Genomic DNA, 23,023 nt, shown 5'->3' with positions numbered 1-23,023 from the left:
TTTATCCAATTTAAGGAAGATAAATTGAATCATTGTATTTCCGTCCCTCAAGAATTCTGTGCTGTAAAAAGTGTCGAGGTACTCCTCCAGCACCCAAGTAGTGCTCCAGAGAGAGATGTCTTCATAGAGGTGACAGCAGAGAACTAGGGATCTGCTATCATCACTTCTTCCTCATCCTGCACTTCACTGGGACTGCCATCTCAGTCTCAAGCATATTAAGTATGGTTGGGCAGGGAGCTTAAGACAGTCACAATGTTTACACTTTTGTGAGGATTCTGCATTTCCAACCCTTGCAACAGTGGATGACCTAATGTAGTTTAAAACTATGTATATATAAAATCATTAGACCGTAAAGGCTTTAATAAAAAGTCAAGTTTTAACTCTGGAATGAAGTCCATGTTAGTAACAATCAGGCCTCTAAATCAGTGCTTCTTAAACTGTGGATCCAGACCCCAAATGGGGTCCCTTTAGCTCAGTGGCTGGACTGCGAGAACGAAAATCCAGTCTGTGAACTTTCTTCCTCTTTCTTTATTTATTTATGCTCCTTTCCACAGACTACATCAGCTCTAAATTATTAAATATGGTTTTCTGTGGGCGAGCAGATGGCGACTGCTGGATGGCATATGTTCTGTGTCAAAAACTAGAGTTCATGTGGTCTATCCAATTCAATTTTCTGAATAAGCACTCCAAATAACGAAACTGAACCTAAAGTTGGCCAAATACTGATTCATAACCCTTTTGGTATTAATGTTGGAGAGTGGCCCCTGGTCAAAGAAAGGTTGGAAACCACTGCTTTAGCTCAAAGATTTCTGAATAGCACTTAGTGGCTATTTTAGGCATTTACACAAATTTGTTGTGTAATGTTTAGAGTGGACTCTGCAGAAGATACTTCAGCTGTATTTCATAAAAAGGGAAATCAGCCTGTTTAGAAAGTTTTGCAAATGTTGATTTATTATCAGGAAATGTTTGGTTTTTATACCTATTTTAAATACCTATATAGTCGGGGTCATATAAAAATTTCTTTGGTTCTAAAGGGGTTGTGAGTGGAAAAGTTTAAAAACTCCTGCTCTAGATTACTCCTGAGTGAGGTACTACTATAAAGAATCCTTCTCATGTCTATACATGGCATATTGTTAATATGGTTGAGACTGAAGAAGCCTCTCCAGCAGATGTCAATCCTGGAGGAACTCTTTAAACCACTGACCGCCTAGAAGAGAGTTAACAAAATGTGTCCTTTGGGCTTTGCAAGGATTTGGGGGCAGCTCATTTTTTAAAGCGATACAGCCCTTCAAGTCTCCTAGGCAGTTAATGTGGATATGATGACCACAAAATGTCCTTTAACCTTTTCCCAACCTCAGAACCATGAGTGTTTGATTGCAATTCAAAAGTGATTGGAGTTGTCATTCAATAACATCTGGTGACCCAAATGTTACAGAAGAGCACCAACCACTATGTAAAATAATTATAGTGGGCCCTGTCTTCAAGGATTCTCCATCTATGGATTCAATATGTTTTAATATGTATATTCTGTGGAGTGTTTTTAAAAGATTATGAATTTTGATTATGTGTTTTAGCAATGTTGTAACCCACCACAAGCTATGAGGAGAGGTGGATAACAAATAAAACAACAACAACAACAACAATCAATGGCCTTTTGAAGGCAATCATAAGGCTAATTTGGCCCTTGATAAAACTGTGTGTGACATTCCTGGTCTAAAGGTAAATTCAGACTTTTTTTCTGCCAAACTCACTACTGTCATAATAGGCACAGCAGAGTTCTAACTAAACAATTCATCTCAAATTCCATACGAGATTAAATCCTTATGAAATTCATTACAAGAATATATTTATAGTAAATTTAATTCAATGAGATACCAGAACTTAAAAAAAGAGTTTTACCTCTCTCCAAAACTATATAAAAGGCATATTTTTCCAAGAAATTTTTCAAACCTGAATAAAGGCAGATGTGCGTTTTCCAGGATCCCACAGAAATTCAACTGCATTGAGTTGGCTTGAATTTGTTTTTATATCAATTACTCCAACAGACATAGGAATATCTACCAAAACAAACAAAGAAAGAAAAACATTTTAGAAAGCCAGGCAATAAAAACAATTCCAATTTGCATATTTTGGGCTATATAAAATGACATTTACTAAGAATACCTTTGCCAACAACACTGTTTTGTCTTAGACAGTCTTTGCTCACAACTATATTCTATTATTTACTGCTGGTATGTGTTTCCTATAAAACAAAACAGAAAACACCCAATGATTTTTGGAGAAGCCTAAATGGTAATACAGTAGACTCTCAGTTAACCGGCATCCATGAGGATTAGTAGTGCTGTGTATATATGTATGTATGTATATATATATATATATATATATATATATATACACACACACACACACACATATACACACACATACACACACACACACACACACACACACACACACACACACACACACGTGGTTTTCCCCCACACATATTTAAATGGCAAGTATTTCAGAAGGAAAATCACTATGTTTACATTTTTACAAGTGGAGCTAGCCAATCTAAGCTGCTTCTTCCTTGAAGAAGAATTCACTGAAGCACTGGGAGAAAAATTTAAAGAACAACTCAATGATGTAAACAAAACTTGTCATATTTCAAATTAAGCAAAGAGTCTATGAAACAACAACAACAACTTTATTTTTATATCCTCCCTTCATCTCCCCAAAGGGACTTGGGGGCAGCTTACATGGGGACAAGCCCAATCCAACAAAAATTAAAACCAAACACAGATTAAAACGTATCTCAATAGAATCAACAACATTACAACAAGACAATAACATAAAAACAGCATCACCAACAGCCAATAGTCTGAGCAGTAATTGGTACTGAAATTTGGGGGGAAAGGAATTGTACAATAGAATTTCAGAACGGGGGGGGGGGGGTGGACAAAAATGCAAGGGCCAATAATAAGTTAGAAGTATAAGAGCAATGTCAGTTTAAAACGCTAAAACTACAGGAGTAAGGGCAAGGATAAAGTGCAGGAACTGCTGGCAGATATAGTTGGGTCTGAATGTTTTTAGAACTGCTTAATCGAAAGCACAACGGAAATTATATTGAAACTTTAGGATAAGGATTTTGGAAACAGCTACACAGTAGTTTTACATCTCTCTCTTTTAGCTGCCATGACAGAACAGTATTTCCTCGGTTTACAATTTTTTTCTTTTTAAACACATAGTTTGTGTACTTCATTGCAGTGCAGCCCAAAATATAACTCATCCTCCTCAACAGAGGCTGGTCAAGAATTCTAGTTCTTTGCAGTTATTCACAGAGATGGCTTCTACTTTCCTTCGTAGTTGTTCATCTCGGTACACTTTTGCTACATATAGCAAATCAGTTTTTTGCTGTCTTTCTTTTCAAATTATTTTGGATGTTTGACATGTAGTTCTTTTCCAATATCTTTTCTACCTTCTGCAAATTTGGACCTTTGTATTCATTTTTAAAGTCTTTGTTGACATAATGGGGAATGTGCAAGTTTTCTGTCTTCATCTCAATGGTCTGCCCCGAACCCGATCTTGGATATAAGGAATAAGGAGGATTAGACACCATCAGCTGGCTCAGCAAAGATACAAGGATCAGCACAATAACTGGCATTAGCTGAATGAACATAGAGAAACCACCATCAACCCTCTCCTCTTCTCTTTCCTGTCCACTGTGGCGATGCTGATTATGATGACTGTATCCAGACATTGGAAAATGAATGCGACTACCTGTTGGCAATGCCCCTCCAAAGAACATATAAAAAAGGTCCTCTGGAGTGATTATCTACTTCACAGCCCCTGTGGAAGTTAAATCTGCCAGATTGACTGCATTGTTCTTCACCACCTGTGAGGTCATACTGATTACTTTTTTCTGGATCTCTTTACACACCATACACATTTCCAATCTTTTGAAAAGCTTCTGTTGCTCCTAGAGCATGATTTATGTCTGGGTGGAACTTCAGGGCAAGCTGTCTTCCCACTTTCACCTGCAGCAGCTGCACTGCTGTCCTTCATATTATTAGGTTTACTTTGATCACTGCTATTTGCTGGTTTTCAACTGCATGCTCAACTCCCAGCAGCATTCCCATTCTACATAATTGCTTCCAGTAATACCTTGGTGGCTGGGATTAGACAGAGCCTCTGAGCCTTGTTGAGGAAGTGCTGTGCCCGCTCCCAGTTCCTGGCTTCCATGGCCTCCCAGGTGATCCCCAGGCATTTCTCTGCCTCGTCGCAGTTCCCATCCATGGGGGTGTCCTGCTGCAGCTCCTCCTTCTGCCACCGCCTCCACCTGCCGCAGCACAGAGAAGGAGCCTGATGGGGCCAGAATTGCAGGCAGGCAGGGTGGTTCACTCTGCACCCCTGAGGCAGCTCCTGGTGGTGGAAGCGGCCTCACTGGCCTGCACCATCATGTCGCCTCCCGATTCCTCATGCCAGCCTACCTGGCCCGAAAGCAAGCAAGGCCCTTTGAAGAGGAGACGCCGAGAGGCGACAACAATTCCACTACCAGTCATGGGGCTCCTCTTCGCTTAAATGTAGTTTCTGGTTGCTATTAAAAATAGGCATAAATAATATTATACCATATTATATCATGCCATAAACTCTGTATTCAGATAATATTAATATTGAAATACAGAAAATAAAAACGAATTAAAACAAGTAAAGTCAGACTTAACTTAATGTAACACAGTTTTACTGTATTATAAATACAGCCTTGTGAATGCAGTATGCAATTTTAGTTAAATGGCAAACAATAAACTATTGCCAGTTGAGAATTTTGATTGCTTTAGTTCTGATTAACAGGGAGTTTGCTGTACATTACTTATAAAAGCATCAAAGTACAGTGGTTTGAGCACTGAATATGACTCTGAATACCAGGGTTAGATTCCCTGCTTGGCCCCAGAAATCCACTGCATGACCGTTGGGAAGTCATACACTCCTAGTTCTAGACAATTATGTCTATTAATATAGAAGGTTTGTCACTTGCTAAGGAAGAGCTATGAGCCAAAATGTCTGAGGACATTTTGTGTGACATCTTATGTATACAGGAAACACACAGAGACATCACAATAAGAAGACCAAAAATTCTTGGAATGCAACTGGCAGTGGAACAACCTCCCAAACAATATGGTAGTTCCATTTTTGTACAATCTGGTGTAGCAATCTCTGCAACTTCCCTCACAGAAGTGAAAAATATTGAAATCTTATCTGTGGAACTGGATAGTTGCAGCGTATCATCACTCTGTAAACCACCTGGGGCTGATTTCTATTTTACGCCCCCAACCAATCGCCACAATCATGAAGCCCATTTTATTGTGGGAGATTTCAATACCCATAGCTGTGTCTGGGGCTATGACGAAAATGATAGAAATGGCGAAGCAGTTCTAACATTGGCCGATAATAGTAGAATGTGCCTCCTTCATGACAGTAGATTACCACCATCATTTAATAGCGGCCGATGGAAGTTTGGTTATAACCCTGATCTGATTTTTGTAAATGAAAGCATAATCCACCAATGCATCAAAAGAGTATTAAACCTGATACCTAACGCACAACACAAACCAATATGCTGCGTAGCATATGCAGCTGTAAGACCCAAAAGTGTCCCATTCCACAGAAGATATAATTTCAATAAAGCTAACTGGACAAAAGTTTACAGAAACCTTGGAAGCTGCTATAGAACCTTCTATAGAAAACTATGACCTGTTTGTAGAAGCTGTGAAAAGATCCTCAAGGCTCTCAATCCCTAGAGGCTGTCGCACAAGCTACCTACCAGGCCTAAATGAAGAATCACTAAATCAGCAGGCCAAAAATTATCTACAGCCTTAGCTAATACTAAGAAAGACAGCTGGATAGAGCTGTTTGAGAATCTTGATATGTCCAAGAGAAGCCAAAGAGCCTGGCAATTGCTGAGACGCCTGGATAGTGACCCTCTGGTCAACCATGGACATGTAAACATAACACCAGACTAGATAGCTCACCAGCTAATTCAGAATGGGAAAACCAACCGCAGTAAAGCTGAAAATCAACAGGTGCCAGAACTTGAAACCCACCAGTTGTCTTCTCCTCTAAACCTGAAAGAACTCAAAGCCATCAAGCGATGTAAAACTGGTAAAGAACCTGGCCTAGATGACTTAATGATGGAGTAAATCAAACACTTGGGGCCCAAAGCTGAAAACTGGCTTTTGAAATTCTACAATCAATGCTTGGCACACAGATTCCCAGAGTATGGAGGAAAACTAAGATCATTGCTATTTTAAAACCCAGTAAAGATGCCTCCAATACCAGGAGCTACCGACCAATCTCTCTTATGTTATCTATATAAAATATATGAAAGGATGCTATTAAATCGATTAGGACCTGTTATCGAACCCAAGCTTATTGCACAACAAGCAGGTTTCAGACCAGGGAAAAACTGTACAGGTCAAATTCTTCATCTGACTGAGCATATCGAGGAAGGCTATGAGAAAGGCTGGATTACGGGAACAGTTTTTGTGGACCTTACGGCAGCCTATGACACGGTGCAATATAGAAAAATGCTGCATAAAGTCTACCGTATCACCCCGGGACTTTGACTTTACAAAAACTGTCCAGACCCTCCTGGAAAACTGAGGTTTCTATGTGGAGTTTCAGGGCTGGAAAAGTAGACTGAGGAGGCAAAAGGATGGTTTACCCCAAGGCACCATTCTTGCACCGACTTTATTTAATATCTTCACGAACGATCAGCCACAACCACCACTCACAAAGAGTTTTTTATATGCTGATGACCTTGGCCTAACAACACAAGCAAAATATTTTGAAACAGTTGATAACCAACTCACTAATGCCTTGAAAAATCTCTCCAGCTACTACAAAGAGAACCATCTGAAGCCTAACCCTTCCAAGACACAAGTGTGTGCTTTCTACCTACGTAACTGTGAAGCCAACAGGAAACTGAAAGTTACTTGGGAAGGCAAAGAGCTCGAACACTGTTTCCATCCTAAATACCTTGGTGTCACCTTAGCTCGAACACGAACATATAGGAAACACTGCATAAACACCAAGCACAAAGTAGCTGCACGCAACAACATCCTGTGGAAACTGACTGGCAGTGCATGGGGTGCAGACCCACAATTAATAAGAATATCAGCCCTGGTCTTGTCTTACTCAACTACTGAGTATGCCTGTCCTGTCTGGCACAAGTCTGCCCATGCGAAGCAGGTGGACATAGCACTGAACGAAACATGCAGAATAATCACAGGATGCCTTAAACCTGTTGATAAACTCTACAAGTTAGCTGGCATTGCCTCTCCTGATGTGCGATGGGAAGTTGCTGCTGTGAGAGAAATAAGGTCGAACATTGTGAAAGCCACCCACTGCATGACTATCAGCCTCCACCCACCAGACTCAAATCAAGGAAGGGCTTCATGAGAACCACCACTCCTCTTGATGTTCCTCCAGCAACAGCAAGGGTGTCCCTCTGGGCAGCTAAACCAGGCAATTCTAACTGGATGGCCCCCCATGAGGGTCTTCCTCCAGGGGCAAACCAAGAATGGGCAATTTGGAAGTCCCTAAACAGACTGAGAAGCAGAGTGGGCAGATCAAGACAACTTGGCAAGATGGCACTACCTGGAGGAATCCTCCACCTTGTGTGACTGTGGAGCAGAACAAACAACTCCTCATATGTATGCTTGCCCACAATGCCCTGCCTCATGCACGGAGGAGGAGTTGTTTAAAGCTACGAACAATGCGGTCGCTGTTGCCCACTTTTGGTCTAAAAGTATTTAGCTGCTCGTGATTTCCTTTATTACATCAATTTTAAATTTATTTATTATGCAATGCTTTTGACATGAAATAAAGAAAGTTCTAGGAAATCCCAGGACAGGGTTGCCAGACATTGGAAATGACTTCAAGGCAAACACCAATGGCAACAACATCACTTACGCCAGATATTTAATTTTAATGATATTCAATGTGATAATGCTTCTTTGACATACTTCATGTTATGAATAACCTACTACATTGGCTAACAAGCAAACAGGGTTACATTTTCACTCAGCATTCGCACACATGTACATGCATCCATCATCATGCATATAAATATTACCATATTCTTTATCCCTCCTTGGAGATGCACCTGCTTAGGCCAGACCCAGCCTCCAATGCAGCCTGCCAATGCAAAACGCCTAAAATGCCAGAACTTCAAAACTCCAAAATGCATTCTTTTCCCCTAAGAACAATGCCAAGGATCAGACCCATTTCCATACAGCAGAACTGACTCCCTGCAACACATATCATGACTCAAAATGCACTCCTTCCTCTTCCCTTGAGAAAAGAGGCCCAAAGGTACACTATCTCTCTCCTTCCCAATGGAGCAGAGCATAGCAGGTGAACAGCGTTGCTATCTGTCACAATTTCTCGATTGTCATAAGGTCACTTATATAGCAATATTTTGCTGATGTTGCCCCAAAGTTGTAAATGAATGATAGACGTCTTCCATCCTGGCATATCTGTTTCCTGGACCAGATGTTAACTCTTCTTGATTGGTGTTGGCCTTGTGTTGACTTCCTTCTTAACAGTTGTAAACATTTCCTTAACTTGATGTAAACATTTCCCTTATCACTGTCACAGTTCTAATCACAGTTTTCCAGGCAGGTCAACTATTTCAGGTCTCATTAGAAGGTTTTAATTACAATTCCACAAGTAGGTAGTTAGTCATTGCAGACCTTAATCTTAGAAATGTGTCTTCAAAATTATTAAATTTCATTCATGCATCTTCCATTCAAACCATATATAATATTTCATTTTATCTCATTACACATATACTTACCTAAATCCAGTAATCTGTCTCCAGGACGATTCCACTTCCAACCTTCTAATTGCTGATGTTCAGTGTATTGCAACCTTCTGTCATGGAACACAACTCTTATGATACTCTAGTAAATTTAAAAAACACAATAAAATTGGAAACATGTTCATTAAGAAATTTGATAACCTTACTATTGTAGTGTTCAGATAGATGTGATATTTCCCAACCAACTCCATGCCCATTCAAATTCTCTTACTGCCATGTTACCCAACAAGCATGATATGGGCTTTCTTAAGGAGGGGAGCTATCAGTATTTGATCTCTATCAGACTTTGAAGCTAATGTGGATGTTGAAGAGGATACTGAGCCTGTTGATACAGGGCAGATTGCAACCTGGCTTTCCAATTTTTCTTTGCCTGAGGAGTAAAAGCCTAGCAATGAATGCAAGACTGGACCAAGTGACCCTCACTGAGACACATTTAAGTACTTTTAGTGTCCATCCATATCTGGGAGCTTTCCATTACATTGTTCGCATCTTTTAAATCTGGTGGTGAAAGCTATTGCACAGTAGGCCACGATGCCCAAGTACTTACGGAGGCCCAACAGTTGAAGAAACAACTGAGGTCACAATAACCAGATAGCAAAGAGCATCAGACTTCTCTCCCAAGGAAGGAAAACTAACTAAAAGCTAGCAATTTGAAAGTCACATTGTGAGAAAAGCAAGTAAAAATTACTAGCTTGGAGGTGAAGTTCCTAAACTTGGATGTAGCATGGATGAAAGGAACTGAAAGCCTTTTATGCACCAGGAGAGTAGGCAAGATTACCACCAAAAAGGTTCTGCCTAGGGATTCTAGAAGGTTCCAAAGAGACTCTGCGCAGGTGCAGAATACCCAGTTGTTTCAGAGACCATGAAGAAGAAATAGCCATTTCAAATCAGACCCATCTTTTTTAAACATCATGTTTTGAAAAGGGATCACTGCGAAGCAGGCTCCCTATGTTGGCAGTGACTCCCTATGTTGGCAGTAAATACACACTTTGGATTTCCACATTTGTTTTAGAAAATCTCTACCTCGGTCTCTGCTTCCAAATATTCCTCCATTTTATGTTATTTGATTAATTTATATCTTGCCTTTTACCCAACATGAGACAAGGCAGTTTATAATACACTAAACCAAAATATAACTGGGGAAAAACTTTAATGAATCTAATTAAAACTTTAATTTAAGACACTCAAAAAAGAATTGCAAAAAAAAAGCATTTTAGGAATTTCCTATAGATTTTCCTTTAAATAAATTTAATTCCAAGAAGAGAAATAAATAGCTAGCTTAACTAAAATGTGCTCAAGTACCCTATGACATTCACATCAAATTATTTTGTCGACTACAGCCCTAACACTGATTTAGAAGTCTCAGGTGACATCAGCAGTTTGGAGGACTGAGAGACATGAGCTTTCTCACCAGCTTGCCGGGGTTTGTTTTTCCTAAAGTGATAAACATTCACAGCTGCCATGACTAAGTGAGGTTGTAAGTGCTTAGAAATCCATAATTCAATCTCTTGGTTAATTTCCACCTCTCTAATAGAGATTTTAGACTAACTGAGATAACCAGTAAAGAACAAATGCTTTGTGAATTGGATACTCATGAACATATCCCTCCCTCCTAGTATCAAATTACTTCAGAAATTACCACTCCCCCACAGTTACTTTTTAAAAAAAAAAAACCTATTCAAATTTATGTGAAAGCTTCTACCTCAAATATAGTAAGGTTTTCCTGCATCCTTGGTACTGAACAAACTTGTAGGGAGATACAAATGGTTTTTTTTAAAGATAGCCTATCTACTCGCACATAGTTCTGTGTTGCAGAACATTCCTGCATGTTACTGACACTAAATCAGGTTTTCCTTTATTTACATCATTGACTAATTAGTGAACATTTAGGTCTAGAGATTTCTCACATTCAACTGTTAGTATATTTGATAATGGATACACAGCTTAATTTGACACAGACTTTTGTAGCGCAAGAAATGGTCTCAACAATACCAGAAGGAAATAGTGGTAGGGGAGCAGATGCCCAATTATGCATCTTTCTAATGTTTAAAGGGTTTAGTCATGTGGAGGATCTTGGAACGTTCAGACATACAGAATCTCCTCTCATGAAAAAAGTATGTTTGTCAATTGCCTTTTTCATATCTTCATAGCTATATTTTTAAGCTATCAAAGCTGAAAGCAGCCCCAAGGAAAAAGTAATGGCAACTGAAAACAAGATATGGACCAAGACTAGACCACAAACATATACCCACCTTTACAAGTTTCCCACTGATCTCTGGCAGGTCTCCCATTTTCCGATTATCTAATAACCGTATTTCGTAGGACTGACCTTGAGAGAGGGGAAAAATCATTTTATTCATAGAGTGGATTAATCTATTTTTCAAATGCCACTTTAGTAGATTATTTAGGCGTATTAGGATGAACTATGCTATATTATGGAAAGGAGGAAAGTAAAGTATAGATAGGATGAAAGCCAGCTGTAGTTCCTCTAGCACAAAGAAAAAAAAGGAAATTATCTTGGATTTCTCTAAAGGTGAGAAAGGGATAGGGGCAGGGCATAACCAGAGGGGGGAGGGAGTTAAAGGTTCAACCCCCCCCCCCCCACCATGTATCAGGTTTTTAAAAAACCCTCTTTTATTCAGTAATTTTAATTGGTTAATCAATTTATGAGTAAACCAGGTTTTTTTTAACGTGACAGATTTTGGGATTCTTTTTGAACTTTTAACTCCCCCCTGGTTACGGCCCTGGGTGGGGGAAATATTTACTATGAAATCTGCTATGTTAAATGGTCATCATATCTGCAGATTTAAGGTGTGATCATGCCAACAGCTCAGACAATAATTATAACTGAGGGTCTCATAGCATTTCTGGAATATAGCTACAGTACTTCACATCTTGTTCAGAGCCCTGAATACTGGAGGTATTATAGTACCTTAAGCTCAAACTACCCAGTGACTAGTCACTAATGCTAAAATGTAGATGTAGATGTAACAACTGCAAGCAGACACAACTCTTAAGCAACCACTGAATTCTAAAAATACTGCAAGAGATAGGGAAACAATAATGAAAACTCCCAACAAAAAGGAACTACAAGAGCAGTCAAAAAGATGAAAACATTGCATAAACCAGAATATAAATGAATAATTTTCTAAATTGTTTGTGCTTCCCATTTAAGCAACATAAATGAAAGACTATGAAGTCTCAGCTTGTGCATTCTTTAAATTAACACTGTTTAAGTTAATGAGCACCAATTCTGGAATTATTTATTAAATATTTCATCCAAGGGAGCGTCAATATTTTCAAATCTGGAGCTTAGATCTCATCTTAATATGGGAACATAAACAGCAGTAACCACTGCACTTAAGAATTCAGTCCACCATGAAACAGCCACCTTTGTGAAGATCAAGTCAGGAAAATGGCATTTTCTTAATGCACCAATGTTTTTAGGTTACAACTAACCACCCTGAGTACTCAATAAAGAAACAACATATACAGTGTTCCCTCGCAAATTTGCGGTTCGCTTTTTGCGGATTCGCTATATTGCGGTTTTTCAAAATTATTAATTTTTTAAAAGGCGGGCTAGGTCCTCTCCTTCCTGCTGCTGCTGCCACCTCCCCCCTCCTCACCCTCGCCCTCCTCCTCACACACTCCTCGCTTGCGCTACTACCGGGGTGTCAAGCAGAGGAAGAGGACACATCCCATCTGGCCTGAGAGGGGATCTGGGCTGTTACCTGTGGATCCCGACTAAGGAACGCAAGGTAGGGGCTTTGGGGTGAGAGGGAGGGAGAAAGAGTGGGACATTTCAATCTATCCTTCCCAGTCTAGGAGGGAGTCCATCCCAAGCCCGGTTTGGGAAGGAAAGAAGGCTGCTGGCATCTCGAAAGGCATAGACTCCTCTCCTTGAGGCTTCTCTACAGCAAGAAGGGATCGCACCTCCTGGGGATGGCTCCCTCTCAGGAAGATATGCTCTCGGAGCTGAGGAGGAAGGCAGGGAGTGAGGGAAGCAGGGAGAGAAGGGAGGGAGGAGAAGGGATAGCCGATCTGCTCAGCCCCAGAGCCCTTGGAGGGGTGCTGAGGGGAGCATCCGCTGCAATGGCCCCACCCCCAAGCAGCTCCGAAGCAGCAGAGCCCTCCTTCTCCTTTCACCCTGAAAAGATCAGAGGAAAGTTTCCTTCTCCTATGCGCAGGCCGGCAGGCAGGCAGGCACCGGCTCTCCTCCTCCTTCTCTTCGCCTCCCCCCCCCCCCCCCCGCCCAGATGGAGACCACCTGCGAGGAAAGCCTCCTCCTCTGCGACGCCTCTCCAGCCACTCAATCCCTTCCTGCTGCAGTCCCCTGCACCCCTGGCTTCGCTCTGTATGTGTGTGTGTGTGTCCCTCTCCCTACTGCCTTTGCCGAGGAAGAGGAAAGCTGGGGGGAGAGAAGGGAAGAGTCCTTCGAGCCCTCTCCCCTTGGCGAAGAGGAAGGACCGAGCGGGCATTGCAGCCTTTGCGTGTCGTCTTCCAGTAACCAGGCATGGAGAAAGGGGCCCACCGGCACTGATAGAAAAGGCTTCAGTATACAGTAATGTATAAATATTAAAATAAAAAGAGTGCCGCTACTTCGCGGTTTTCCACTTTTTGAGGGCAGGCCTGGAACCTAACCCCCGCGAAAAGTGAGGGGACACTGTACTCTATAAAGCAGTGATTCCAAAGTGGGCGCTACTGCCCCCTGGTGGGCGCTGCAGCAATCCAGGGACGTGGTGATGGCCACAGGTACATATATCTTTCTGTTTCTGTTATGTTAATTGCTATTAAAATTAAAAACAAATTAATTTCCAGGGCGCTGAGTAATATTTTTCTGGAAAGGGAGTGGTAGGCCAAATAAGTTTGGGAACCACTGCTGTAAAGTATAAAGAATGATTTATTAATGCAATACTTAAGAAAACACACAAGTTTCACTGAAGTCAAAGACCTCTCAGAAATAAACCTTGGTATCATTACAGAATTCAGGTACTCCACACCATGTAATATAATTATCAATCAATCAGGATTATTGTTTTCTGAATGGAGCTGTCCTTAGTCAGTTTAATTATCTGGGTATCTAGATAATAGAAGGTTCAAAAAGACTTCCTGCAAGAGTAAAAGTAAAAGTCCATAAAACTGAAGTAAAATACCAAGAAGCATAGTGCAGTATTCACTGTAATATCACATGAGTGGTTGTTTGTATACAACCACTAACCCAATTGCAATTGTTACTTTAGCTGCATGAGGCTGGAACTTCAAGTCTGCCTCTTTCCTTGCAGGGAAACAAAAAACACTAACATTACAATATTCTATGTGACATTGGAATTAGCCAAGTGTTGATCATATTTTTCATACATCCAGCACTAGACAAAAGTCAACATTTCCTGTTAAATGAAAAGTTTGTTTTCCATATTGATCATTATTAAATCTGTTCTATGTTTAAAGTATTTACTTTCCTGTTTTCTCCCCACACATACCAGTACTTCAGGACACAGAAGAAGTACATTGATTAATTATGGCTCTCTAGAGAGCAAGTGGGTTTTTTTGTGCGGGAAAACCCCTTTTAAACATTTATTTATTTAAATGGAACCACAATAAATAGAAGATTGTGTACAGAAAAATGCTAACCTTGGTTTAAGTAAGTAAGGGTTTCATCGTGCAATTTGACTGCTGGAGATGTTGCAGTACACATCACATATTGAAATGGTGGATGTTTTGTCTCATTGTCAGATGGAAGGTCAGAGTCTTCTTGCTTGAAAATGGGCAGGGCCAGAACATCGCTGAAATTTTAAAAGGTCATAGTATTAGGACTCAAAAATAGTCACTCTGTTCCTACAAAGAAGGAAGAAGCTATGCAGTGGGCAAAATACAGAACACATTAGCAAAAAACAATTGCTGTATTGCTCGAAAAATAACACCCTTGATTAAATGTCCCAATTTCTTCTTCTAAATTGTATAGAAATCACATTGGTTTTTAAAGCTAAAGATATTTTATCATATCATGAAAACGACTTTTTCTCAAAGGTTTTCACAACATAAAAGACCTTTTTAAAAAACTATAAATGAACATGGTTAAGTTCATTTTCTATCACTGTAACCAAATTCTGCAAAGAAGAAAAACCATATACAAAGTGATATGTGAACTATTAACCAGCAATTAATTATTAGTATGTAAAGTGTTTAAAAATATAGATAACTAGCTTGGGGGCCCAGCGGTGCCCAGGTCATTTAAAAAAGCCATTATTTGTCTTTAATTGTTAGGTATTCTCAGTTTGGAGGGGGTGAACTACAATTCCCAGAATCGTGGGTCAATTCTCCCCAAACCTACCAGTATTCAAAGTTGGCCATTTTGGGTCTGTGTACTAAGTGTGGTCCAGATGCAGGGTGAACTACAACTTCCACCATGTGCAGTCAATCCCCAAACTCCTCCAGTAAGTTTAGTTGCAGCTCAGTTCTGCTCTGTTTGTTATGCAGACAGATTTGAAAGGGAAGTGCAGTAGGGTCATGCAAATTCCACAGCAATGGAGAACCCTGGGATGCCTGCCTGTGGTGGAGGACAATGCACAATCTAGGATGAAATGGTCCCCAAAAGAAAGCATTCCTTGGGTTGTGGGCTGTAGTGTTTGGAAAGGACACTGGCAGGGGTTGGGCTACATGTTCATGGAGCTCGCTGTAACCGCAATATCAGTGCAAAGGAGTGACTTGCTGGCTTCTCAGCACTGGGAACTATAGCCTGTTTGTGGAGGCCGGAGGCTGTCTGTGTGAGCGGACACCCGTGCCACATACACACATATGGGTTTTCACTTTTATTATGGAATTTAGAAGATTTAGATTAGATTGGATAGATTTAGATGTACCATAGTCCTACAAATTCAGGACTCCTCATAAACATCATCCCAGTTGTGTAATGCTAAAGAGAAACAGCAGGAAAAGTTATTAAGATTTCATTAACCTAAGTACTTAAGACAACTAGACACATGGTGCTAATAATTACCATTTGTCTCAAAACCTGCAATTTTTCTAATCAGCCTTGCAAACCCTTAGTTCATGGCTTGTTAGCTACTATTCATAATGTAATGAATTACAGTAGAATCTTGGTTATCCAATTTAAATGGGCGGACCCCAACTCGGGTTACCCGGATTAATCAGATAACCCAGATTCTAGGCCCAGGCGCCTGACTGAGGGAGGAAACTCCAGGGAAGTGGGAGGCATGCCGCTGCTTTGTGACATGCCTCGCGCTTCCCTCCCGGGTCCAAGCACCTGACAGAGGGAGTTGTTTTCTCCCTTCGCTTGAACCCAAGCAGGGAAGCGCGCGAGGCATGCCACTAAGCAGTGGCACGCCTCGTGCTTCTCTAAAGGCCCAAGCACCGAGCAGAGGGAAAAAACTCCCTCTATTCAGCGCTTGGGCCCAGAGAACCAGGCCACAATTGCTGCTGCTGCAGCAGCGATCGCAGCCTGCTTCCTCCTGCCTCTACCGCTCCTTCTCGCGAAAGGAGGGGGAAAGGTCGGAGGAAACAGCATGATCGTGGCCTGCTTCCCTGGGCTGAGCCCTTGCCCCTTGGCAGCGGCGCTCATGGACTCCTTCCAAGGGGTGAGGGCTCCTTTGGGAAGGGGAGGGGGGAGCGGTGGCCCCTCAGATAATCCAGAGCCTCGGATCACCCGGGCTTGGATTACTGAGATTGTACTGTACTGCTAAATAACACATGACATCAGTTTTCAAAATAAGCAAAAGGTCTTCATCTGAATTGTCTAGGAAAACAAGTACAAAAAGAACAGTTCAAAAGGTATTCAATTACCACATATCATCCAGCATAAAGACATAACATTTCTGTAAGTACTAAAACAATGAGATAAATTCCAGTACAAGCAGTCATGTTACGAACAAGATTTGTTCTTAAGTTGAATCTGTATTTTAAAGTGTACCAGATATATATACGAACAGTCCCTGAGTCATAAACAACTGACTTACAAACTATTCAGTTAAAACGGGGGTGAGACACCAAGAAGTGAGAGAAATCTACCCCTCAGAAGGGAACTTCACTCCTGAAAGAGTTATCATGAGAAAAAGGTATCTCCAGTGAAGTTTATTATCACTCCTTGTTTCCACAACAAGCCAAATTTTTCTAAATGCAACTATCACAGGAGCAGAAAGTGGGGTGGAATCTTCTGAACTAGGGCCCATACAGTAAAACACCATAGGGGTGCTAAGCCTTCTGTATACAATCCAAAGTAAGTGTGTGTGTGTGTGTGTGTGTGTGTGTGTGTGTGTGTGTGTGTCTATAGATGTATGTATGTATGGCTGGAGTTATACTTAAAAATGTACCTGTTCTGACTTACAAACAAATTCATCTTAAGAACAAACCTACAGAACGTAACTTTCAAATAAAATCCAAGGTACCAGCTACTCTTGATAAAAGTTTAACTGGACAGGTGATGAGTTGCTAAGAAGTCACCTTCCCAGCATTCAACATCTGCGATTTTCAGACTGTTTTGGCAGGTTACCGTCCCAGAATAGGGGGACAGATTTAGTCACAAACTCTTATGATATTTGAACTACCCAGACGGATGATCAGACTACAGTGTAGCATTTTATTTTTCTTCCTCTAGACCAGGGGCTGGGAATGTCCAATCCAGGGCCAATAAAGATCCCTGAAATCATTTGATATGGCCCCCGATCTCCTATCCAAATACTAATCAAGTACTGACTCTGATCTGGTGCCTTTAATAATTTTCACACAACTGAATCTCAGATTAAGGAAATTCTAGGACACAGAAAAGACCTCAAAAGTTGATGATACGAATATTGGATATGTTCCAAATCCAAGATACAGGAATAGAATAGTGATCAAAGCAAAAATAATTTGCACCTAAGACTGCGCAGTCATGGTGCTGTGGATGAGGGAGTACCTTTGATGGCCTCCCTGGATAGATACCATGGTTAAACTCGCAGATGCAATGGGCTGTGGCATATAACCACCTGAAAAGAATTCCACAGGTCCAGCTGCACTCCTGAAGAGGTTGTACTGGTCATACCTACTAGCTTAATGATCATCAGAGGCAAGCACACACGTAGGATCACTGAGGTTGATCTTAAAAACAGGCAGGTTAATTCTGAGAAATATCTGGCATCTGATATCCACTTCATTGTCTGACTGCTCTTTTATAGATGCTAAGTCATTGGCTCACTGCTGCTAAAGTGCTTATTGCTTTTATTGTTACAGTGTTTTGATTTTGTGACTATTCTTGGATGCCTTGAAATTTACATGAAAGACAAAATGTCATTCCTAAAATAATAATGTAAGCCATCTACAAAATAAGCCACCTTTAAATGTCAAAATACAGGCAGGTATTTTAGGAACAACTTTTAAATTGTGAATAGCCTGTTCTTAACATTTAAATAACAGGATATTCTACGTAAGAGATGAAGGGATCCAGGTCATCCTGCAAACATTAATACAAGTTTAAGAATAAACCTCAAAGTTATCAAATTCTTAACTTTATTTAGCTCTACCCACTCTGTTTCCATACTGCACTCTAAAACGTATTTCTTGTTTCCATTGTACAAAAACTGACCCATTTTAGCTACTTTAATTGAGTCAAATTGACTTGGCATACTGGTACAATTCTGAGTAGTAGAGATCAACAGAAAAAACTACATTTACATGGAATTATTGTTGATGTTGTGTGCCTTCAAGTTATTTCTAACTTATGGGGACCTTATCATTGGGTTTTCTTGGCAAAAGGGGCATGGGCTGGTGACCCTTGCCTTCGAGGTGATTAGGACTTGGTCATGGTCACCTAATTGGTGTTCATTGCTGACTATGGCCTCAAAAATAGTGGTTCAATGCTCAAATCCCTACACAACGCTGGATCACATGGAATCATATTGACATTTAAGGATGAGTTTCTATTATATGTCTGAAGAAATGATTCAGTTAAAATGCCTCTGCTGAACCATACATCCAGAAATGTGTTTGGGATAAGCTCACGTCAGAATCAAGTGTGAAGCAAGAAGCTTCTGAAGGTCAGTCAGACATCATCAGTATCATAAAAACGCTGTCTTTTTAATGTAGGGGGAAGGTTAGCTGAACAATCCAAATATATGAAATTCTAAGTAGGGAAACAGGTGAGCTGGGAAAAGAACATATATGAAAGCAGAGTACAGAAACGTAAAGACCAACTGGCTAGTATAACATACAGCAGCTAAAATTTCACAGTAAATGACTACTTTTGCTAGACTAAGCAAGGTAGGGGCACTGATTTTCTTTCCACTGCATGTGAAGAATCCACTCTCCCATTTCATCAAGAAGGTTATCTAGTTTCTTTTAAATGCCCCTTTCTTCAGGCCAGTGTGTTGTTGGTAGTTACTTGTTTCTTATGTCCATTCCCAGAATGAACCCAGATGCCCACATATTTCAGAATTCCTTTGTTTAGCAAGCAGAGCTAAACAGTGTGCAGCAGATTCTCAGTTAATGGGGATTCTAAAGCAACTGATAAAGAAATAAAATAATAATATAATACTTTAAATAAAAGTTAAAACAAAATCATTTGTTATAATGCAATAAAATTAGTTTTTATAACACAGTAAAACTGGGTTAGATTACATTCATCTTATTTTGCTTTTTATTACTGCATTTTAATAATATGAAGTCAATACAGAGTTTATGCATAGAGTATAACACTGCTTCTCAAACTGAGTGTCATGACCCCAAATGGCTCACTGTTGGGGTCACGAACAGTCAAAGGCTGTACCTGAAGAAGAGCATCCTGGGTTCAGGCTTTGGGCACCCGAAACAGTGGCATGGCTGCTCTTCTTCTGGTCTGACTCAAGAGAGGGCCCAGGTGGCCTGGGTGTGACAAGCGAGTGGGTGGGGATGCCTGCCCTCCTCCACATGAGCCCCAGCCAAGCTGCTCTCCTGACTGTGGGACTCTCTCCCTCCTTCCAAGGCCCAGTCAGAAAAGCAATTTGGAGGAGTTGAAACCTTTCCCCCAGATGACCTTTCAGGCCAGTGTCTCATGATCTGGCACAGATCTCAACAGGGCCCTGAAATTACCATCATGATGCAAAGGTTCATTCACAGGTATCAGACTTGAATCATTGCTCCCTCTTTAAGCCAGTTCTTGTTGTCCACAAAGGACACTAGTTTCCACAATTGGCAGAAGTTTATTTCTGTTTTCTTCTACTTTCTTCTTATTTCCTTTATCATCAAAACGTTTTGCACTGTAAGTTAGCAAGAAGTTTTAAACCAAGCACAAGTTGTTCTGATGGTACTCTGTTTTTTGTGTCTATTAAACACTTCTACTGCATTTTTCTAAATGTTTTAGTAGCCACTGTGCCAAGCTTCTGATGACCATCTTTACCTGCAACTTCTCCTCCAAACACCAGACCATACTTCAGAGTGAACCTTGTACATTAAATTAGTAGGTTAGCTAGGGGAATCTGCTGAACCATTTGGATTGAAATGTAAGATGCATTGCTCCTGTTCAATTGTTTCTTTGGCAGGGCTTGAATTTGATTTATTCCTTTCGTGTCAAAAGCATTGCATAAATAGATAAGCTGAAAACTGATAAAATTAATGGATCACAAGTCACTAAATAGATTTAGACCAAAAATGGGCAACAGCGACTGCATTGTCTATAGCTTTAAACAGGTCTTCCTTTGTACATGAGTCTGGGCATTGTGGGCAAGCATATTTATTTATTTATGGCTCTTTTATCCCATCTTTCTCAACCTCAGAGGGGACTCAAGGCGGTTACACAACATAGGCAATACCTTAAAAAACATAGTACAATAAAAACAACCACACCATTAAAACAATTAAAAGCATTTGAATCCATACATCAAGTTAAATCACGAGATCCATAGGCATAGTATGGGAGCATTCCATAAGTCAATTACACATCTTTTGTATCTAATTATTGCACTAGATTTTGGAAGGCTTGGTTAAAGAGCCACATCTTCACTTTTTTTGCGGAAGGTCAGGAAGGAGGGAGCTTATCTAATCTCTCTGGGGAGGGAGGTCCACAGCCGAGGGGCCACCACCGAGAAGGCTCTGTCTCTCGTCTCTGCTAATCGCGCTTGCGAAGAAGGAGGCGCTGAGAGCAGGGCCTCTCCAGATGATCTTAAACTCTGAGATGGTTCATAGAGGGAGATATGTTTGAACAAATAAGCTGGGTCAGAACCGTTAAGGGCTTTATAGGCTAAAGCCAGCACTTTGAATTGTGCATGGTAGCAAATTGGCAGTCAGTGGAGATGGCACAACAGAGGGGTTGTATGCTCCCTGTATGCAACTCCAGTGATAAATCTGGTTGCCGCTTGATGGACCAGTTGCAGCTTCCCAACAGTCTTCAAAGGTAACCCCACGTAGAGTGCTTTGCAGTAATATATTTGAGATGTAACCAGAGCGTGGACTACCATGGCCAAATCAGACTTCTCAAGGTACAGGCGCAGCTGGCATACAGATGTTGAATTGTTTGTTCTGCTCCAGTCGCATAAGGTGGTAGACACCCCAGTTTCCTCAGTTTTCACCTGCAATCCAGGTCAAATCCACATCCCATCCCATACCTCTGCCTGCCTGCGGGCCACCACATTTTGGAAGCTTCCACTACGTCATCTATTGCTGTTATTGCAAGGTAGGAAATGATGGTGCAAATGATTAAAATTTGGCTGAGATGGTGCTTGTAGTTCTGGAGAAACTCTGCTTCTCATATACTTGACATGGGGATTTGGTAAACCAGTTGTTGTGTTTTACACCTGAAATTTTTCGGGGTGTTTTGAACCCCTAAAGCAGCCATGGGCTTAAGCGGCTGAGGGGGAAAAGGCCTGAGGCTGTTAGGAATTGTGGGAGTTGGGAGTCCAAAACACCGGGAGGGCCCAAGTTTGCCTGCCCAAAAGCTCCCCCTTGGCGACGAGCTTGCAGTCCTTCCGCTCGCTCTTCAGAACAGAGCCAGGAGACAGAGGGCGAGAGCAGGCCTTGAATGGCGCCCCCTCAAAAGAAAACAAATCCCGCCCCTTCCTGCCCGGGCTGCACCCACCTCATGCTGTAGGCGCCGGCGCCCAGCTCTTGCCCGATGCCGGAGAGGCTGGCGTCGAAGTCGTGCGCCAGGCCGGACTCGATCACTTCGTCCATCTTCAGCACCCACGCCATCTTCCACCGAAGGAAAAGGAGGACGGAAGGAAGGACGGACGGACGGGGCTTCTTCCCTTTTTCCTCTTCCTCCTGAGAGGAAGCGAGGAGACGGGGCGGAGAAAAGGAAGGCGGGAAGGCCTCAGCCGCGAGGGAGCCCTTTCCCCTCAGAGCGAGCGCGAGCGCTCCCAGGAAGAGACACCCAGCCGGCGCGAGCCCTCTTTGGCCGCATCCTGTGCTTCAAGCGTTCAAAGGCGCGAGGCTAGCATCACTTCCCTCGCAACCCGCTCGCCCCCTCAGGAGCAGCAACAACCACAGCCTCCTTTCTGTCGCAGCCCGAAGGCGCCCTCGGCCGGCTGCATGGGCGCCTCCCCTCCCGCTTCTGCCGTGGTTCCGGGGTCTCCGCCTCCTTCCTGTTGCGGCCACAGGAGAGCGCACACTCAACATGGCCGCCGCGTTTTCTCTCTCGCGTCGGCGTCCCAGGCGGAGGATCTGATTGGTCAGGACCTGTTTGACTGGCAGCGCAAGCTGACAGACGCGCCGGGAGGGGGAAAGGCGTTTCCGCTTCCAGCCCATCGGGATGCGCCCCTGTCCTTTCAAATGCTGGCTGTGCTTTAGTGAAGCGCAAACAACATACCATTTTTTTTGTGGAGAGGGGTAAACTACAGACCACTTTTTTGGGGGGAGAGGAGCAAACTACAGAACCACTTTTTCGTGGAGAAGGGCAAACCTCAGGCCCAACAAAGGATTCCCCCAGGCAGGAAGCAGCCAGGCTTTGAAGCTGAAGGGCGATTCAATGCTAATCAAGATGGTACATTGCAATATTCATACTTTCTTCAGACAACAGTGCTTTCTCCCACCCTGGACATTCCACAAATATATAAACCCCACTTGCCTAGTTTCCAACAGACCTCACAACCTTTGAGGATGCCTACCATAGATGTGGGTGAAACGTCAGGAGAGAATGCTTCTGGAACATGGACATAGAGCCCGGAAAACTCACAGCAACTCAATGCAGTCTGAACAAAA

The 23,023-nt window shown here is 41.8% G+C and overlaps 1 protein-coding gene and 1 pseudogene across 3 annotated transcripts in view; both read right to left on the bottom strand.

Annotated features, from left to right (window-relative positions):
* ubp1 (upstream binding protein 1) overlaps positions 1-22,432 on the bottom strand; it is a 53,603-nt gene extending 31,171 nt beyond the window's left edge. The window contains exons 1-5 of one of the 3 annotated variants that reach the window (XM_062958306.1): positions 21,903-22,432; positions 14,495-14,646; positions 11,116-11,192; positions 8,840-8,945; positions 1,951-2,057 (exon numbers count right to left, since the gene is read on the bottom strand). In XM_062958306.1, coding sequence (XP_062814376.1) covers positions 1,951-2,057; positions 8,840-8,945; positions 11,116-11,192; positions 14,495-14,646; positions 21,903-22,015 — 555 coding nt within the window. In that variant the 5' untranslated portion in view covers positions 22,016-22,432. The remainder of the gene's footprint in view (positions 1-1,950; positions 2,058-8,839; positions 8,946-11,115; positions 11,193-14,494; positions 14,647-21,902) is intronic. The other 2 variants (XM_062958304.1, XM_062958305.1) reach the window with 2 other exon arrangements.
* Positions 2,064-8,832, bottom strand: LOC134292653 (dnaJ homolog subfamily B member 14-like; annotated as a pseudogene).
* Positions 22,433-23,023: the final 591 nt, after the last annotated feature.

Source organism: Anolis carolinensis, chromosome 6, assembly GCF_035594765.1.
Source record: "Anolis carolinensis isolate JA03-04 chromosome 6, rAnoCar3.1.pri, whole genome shotgun sequence".
Classification (NCBI taxonomy): domain Eukaryota; kingdom Metazoa; phylum Chordata; class Lepidosauria; order Squamata; family Dactyloidae; genus Anolis; species Anolis carolinensis.
The sequence above is the reverse complement of the archived record's forward strand: the minus strand, read 5'-3'. Positions and strand labels throughout refer to the sequence as shown.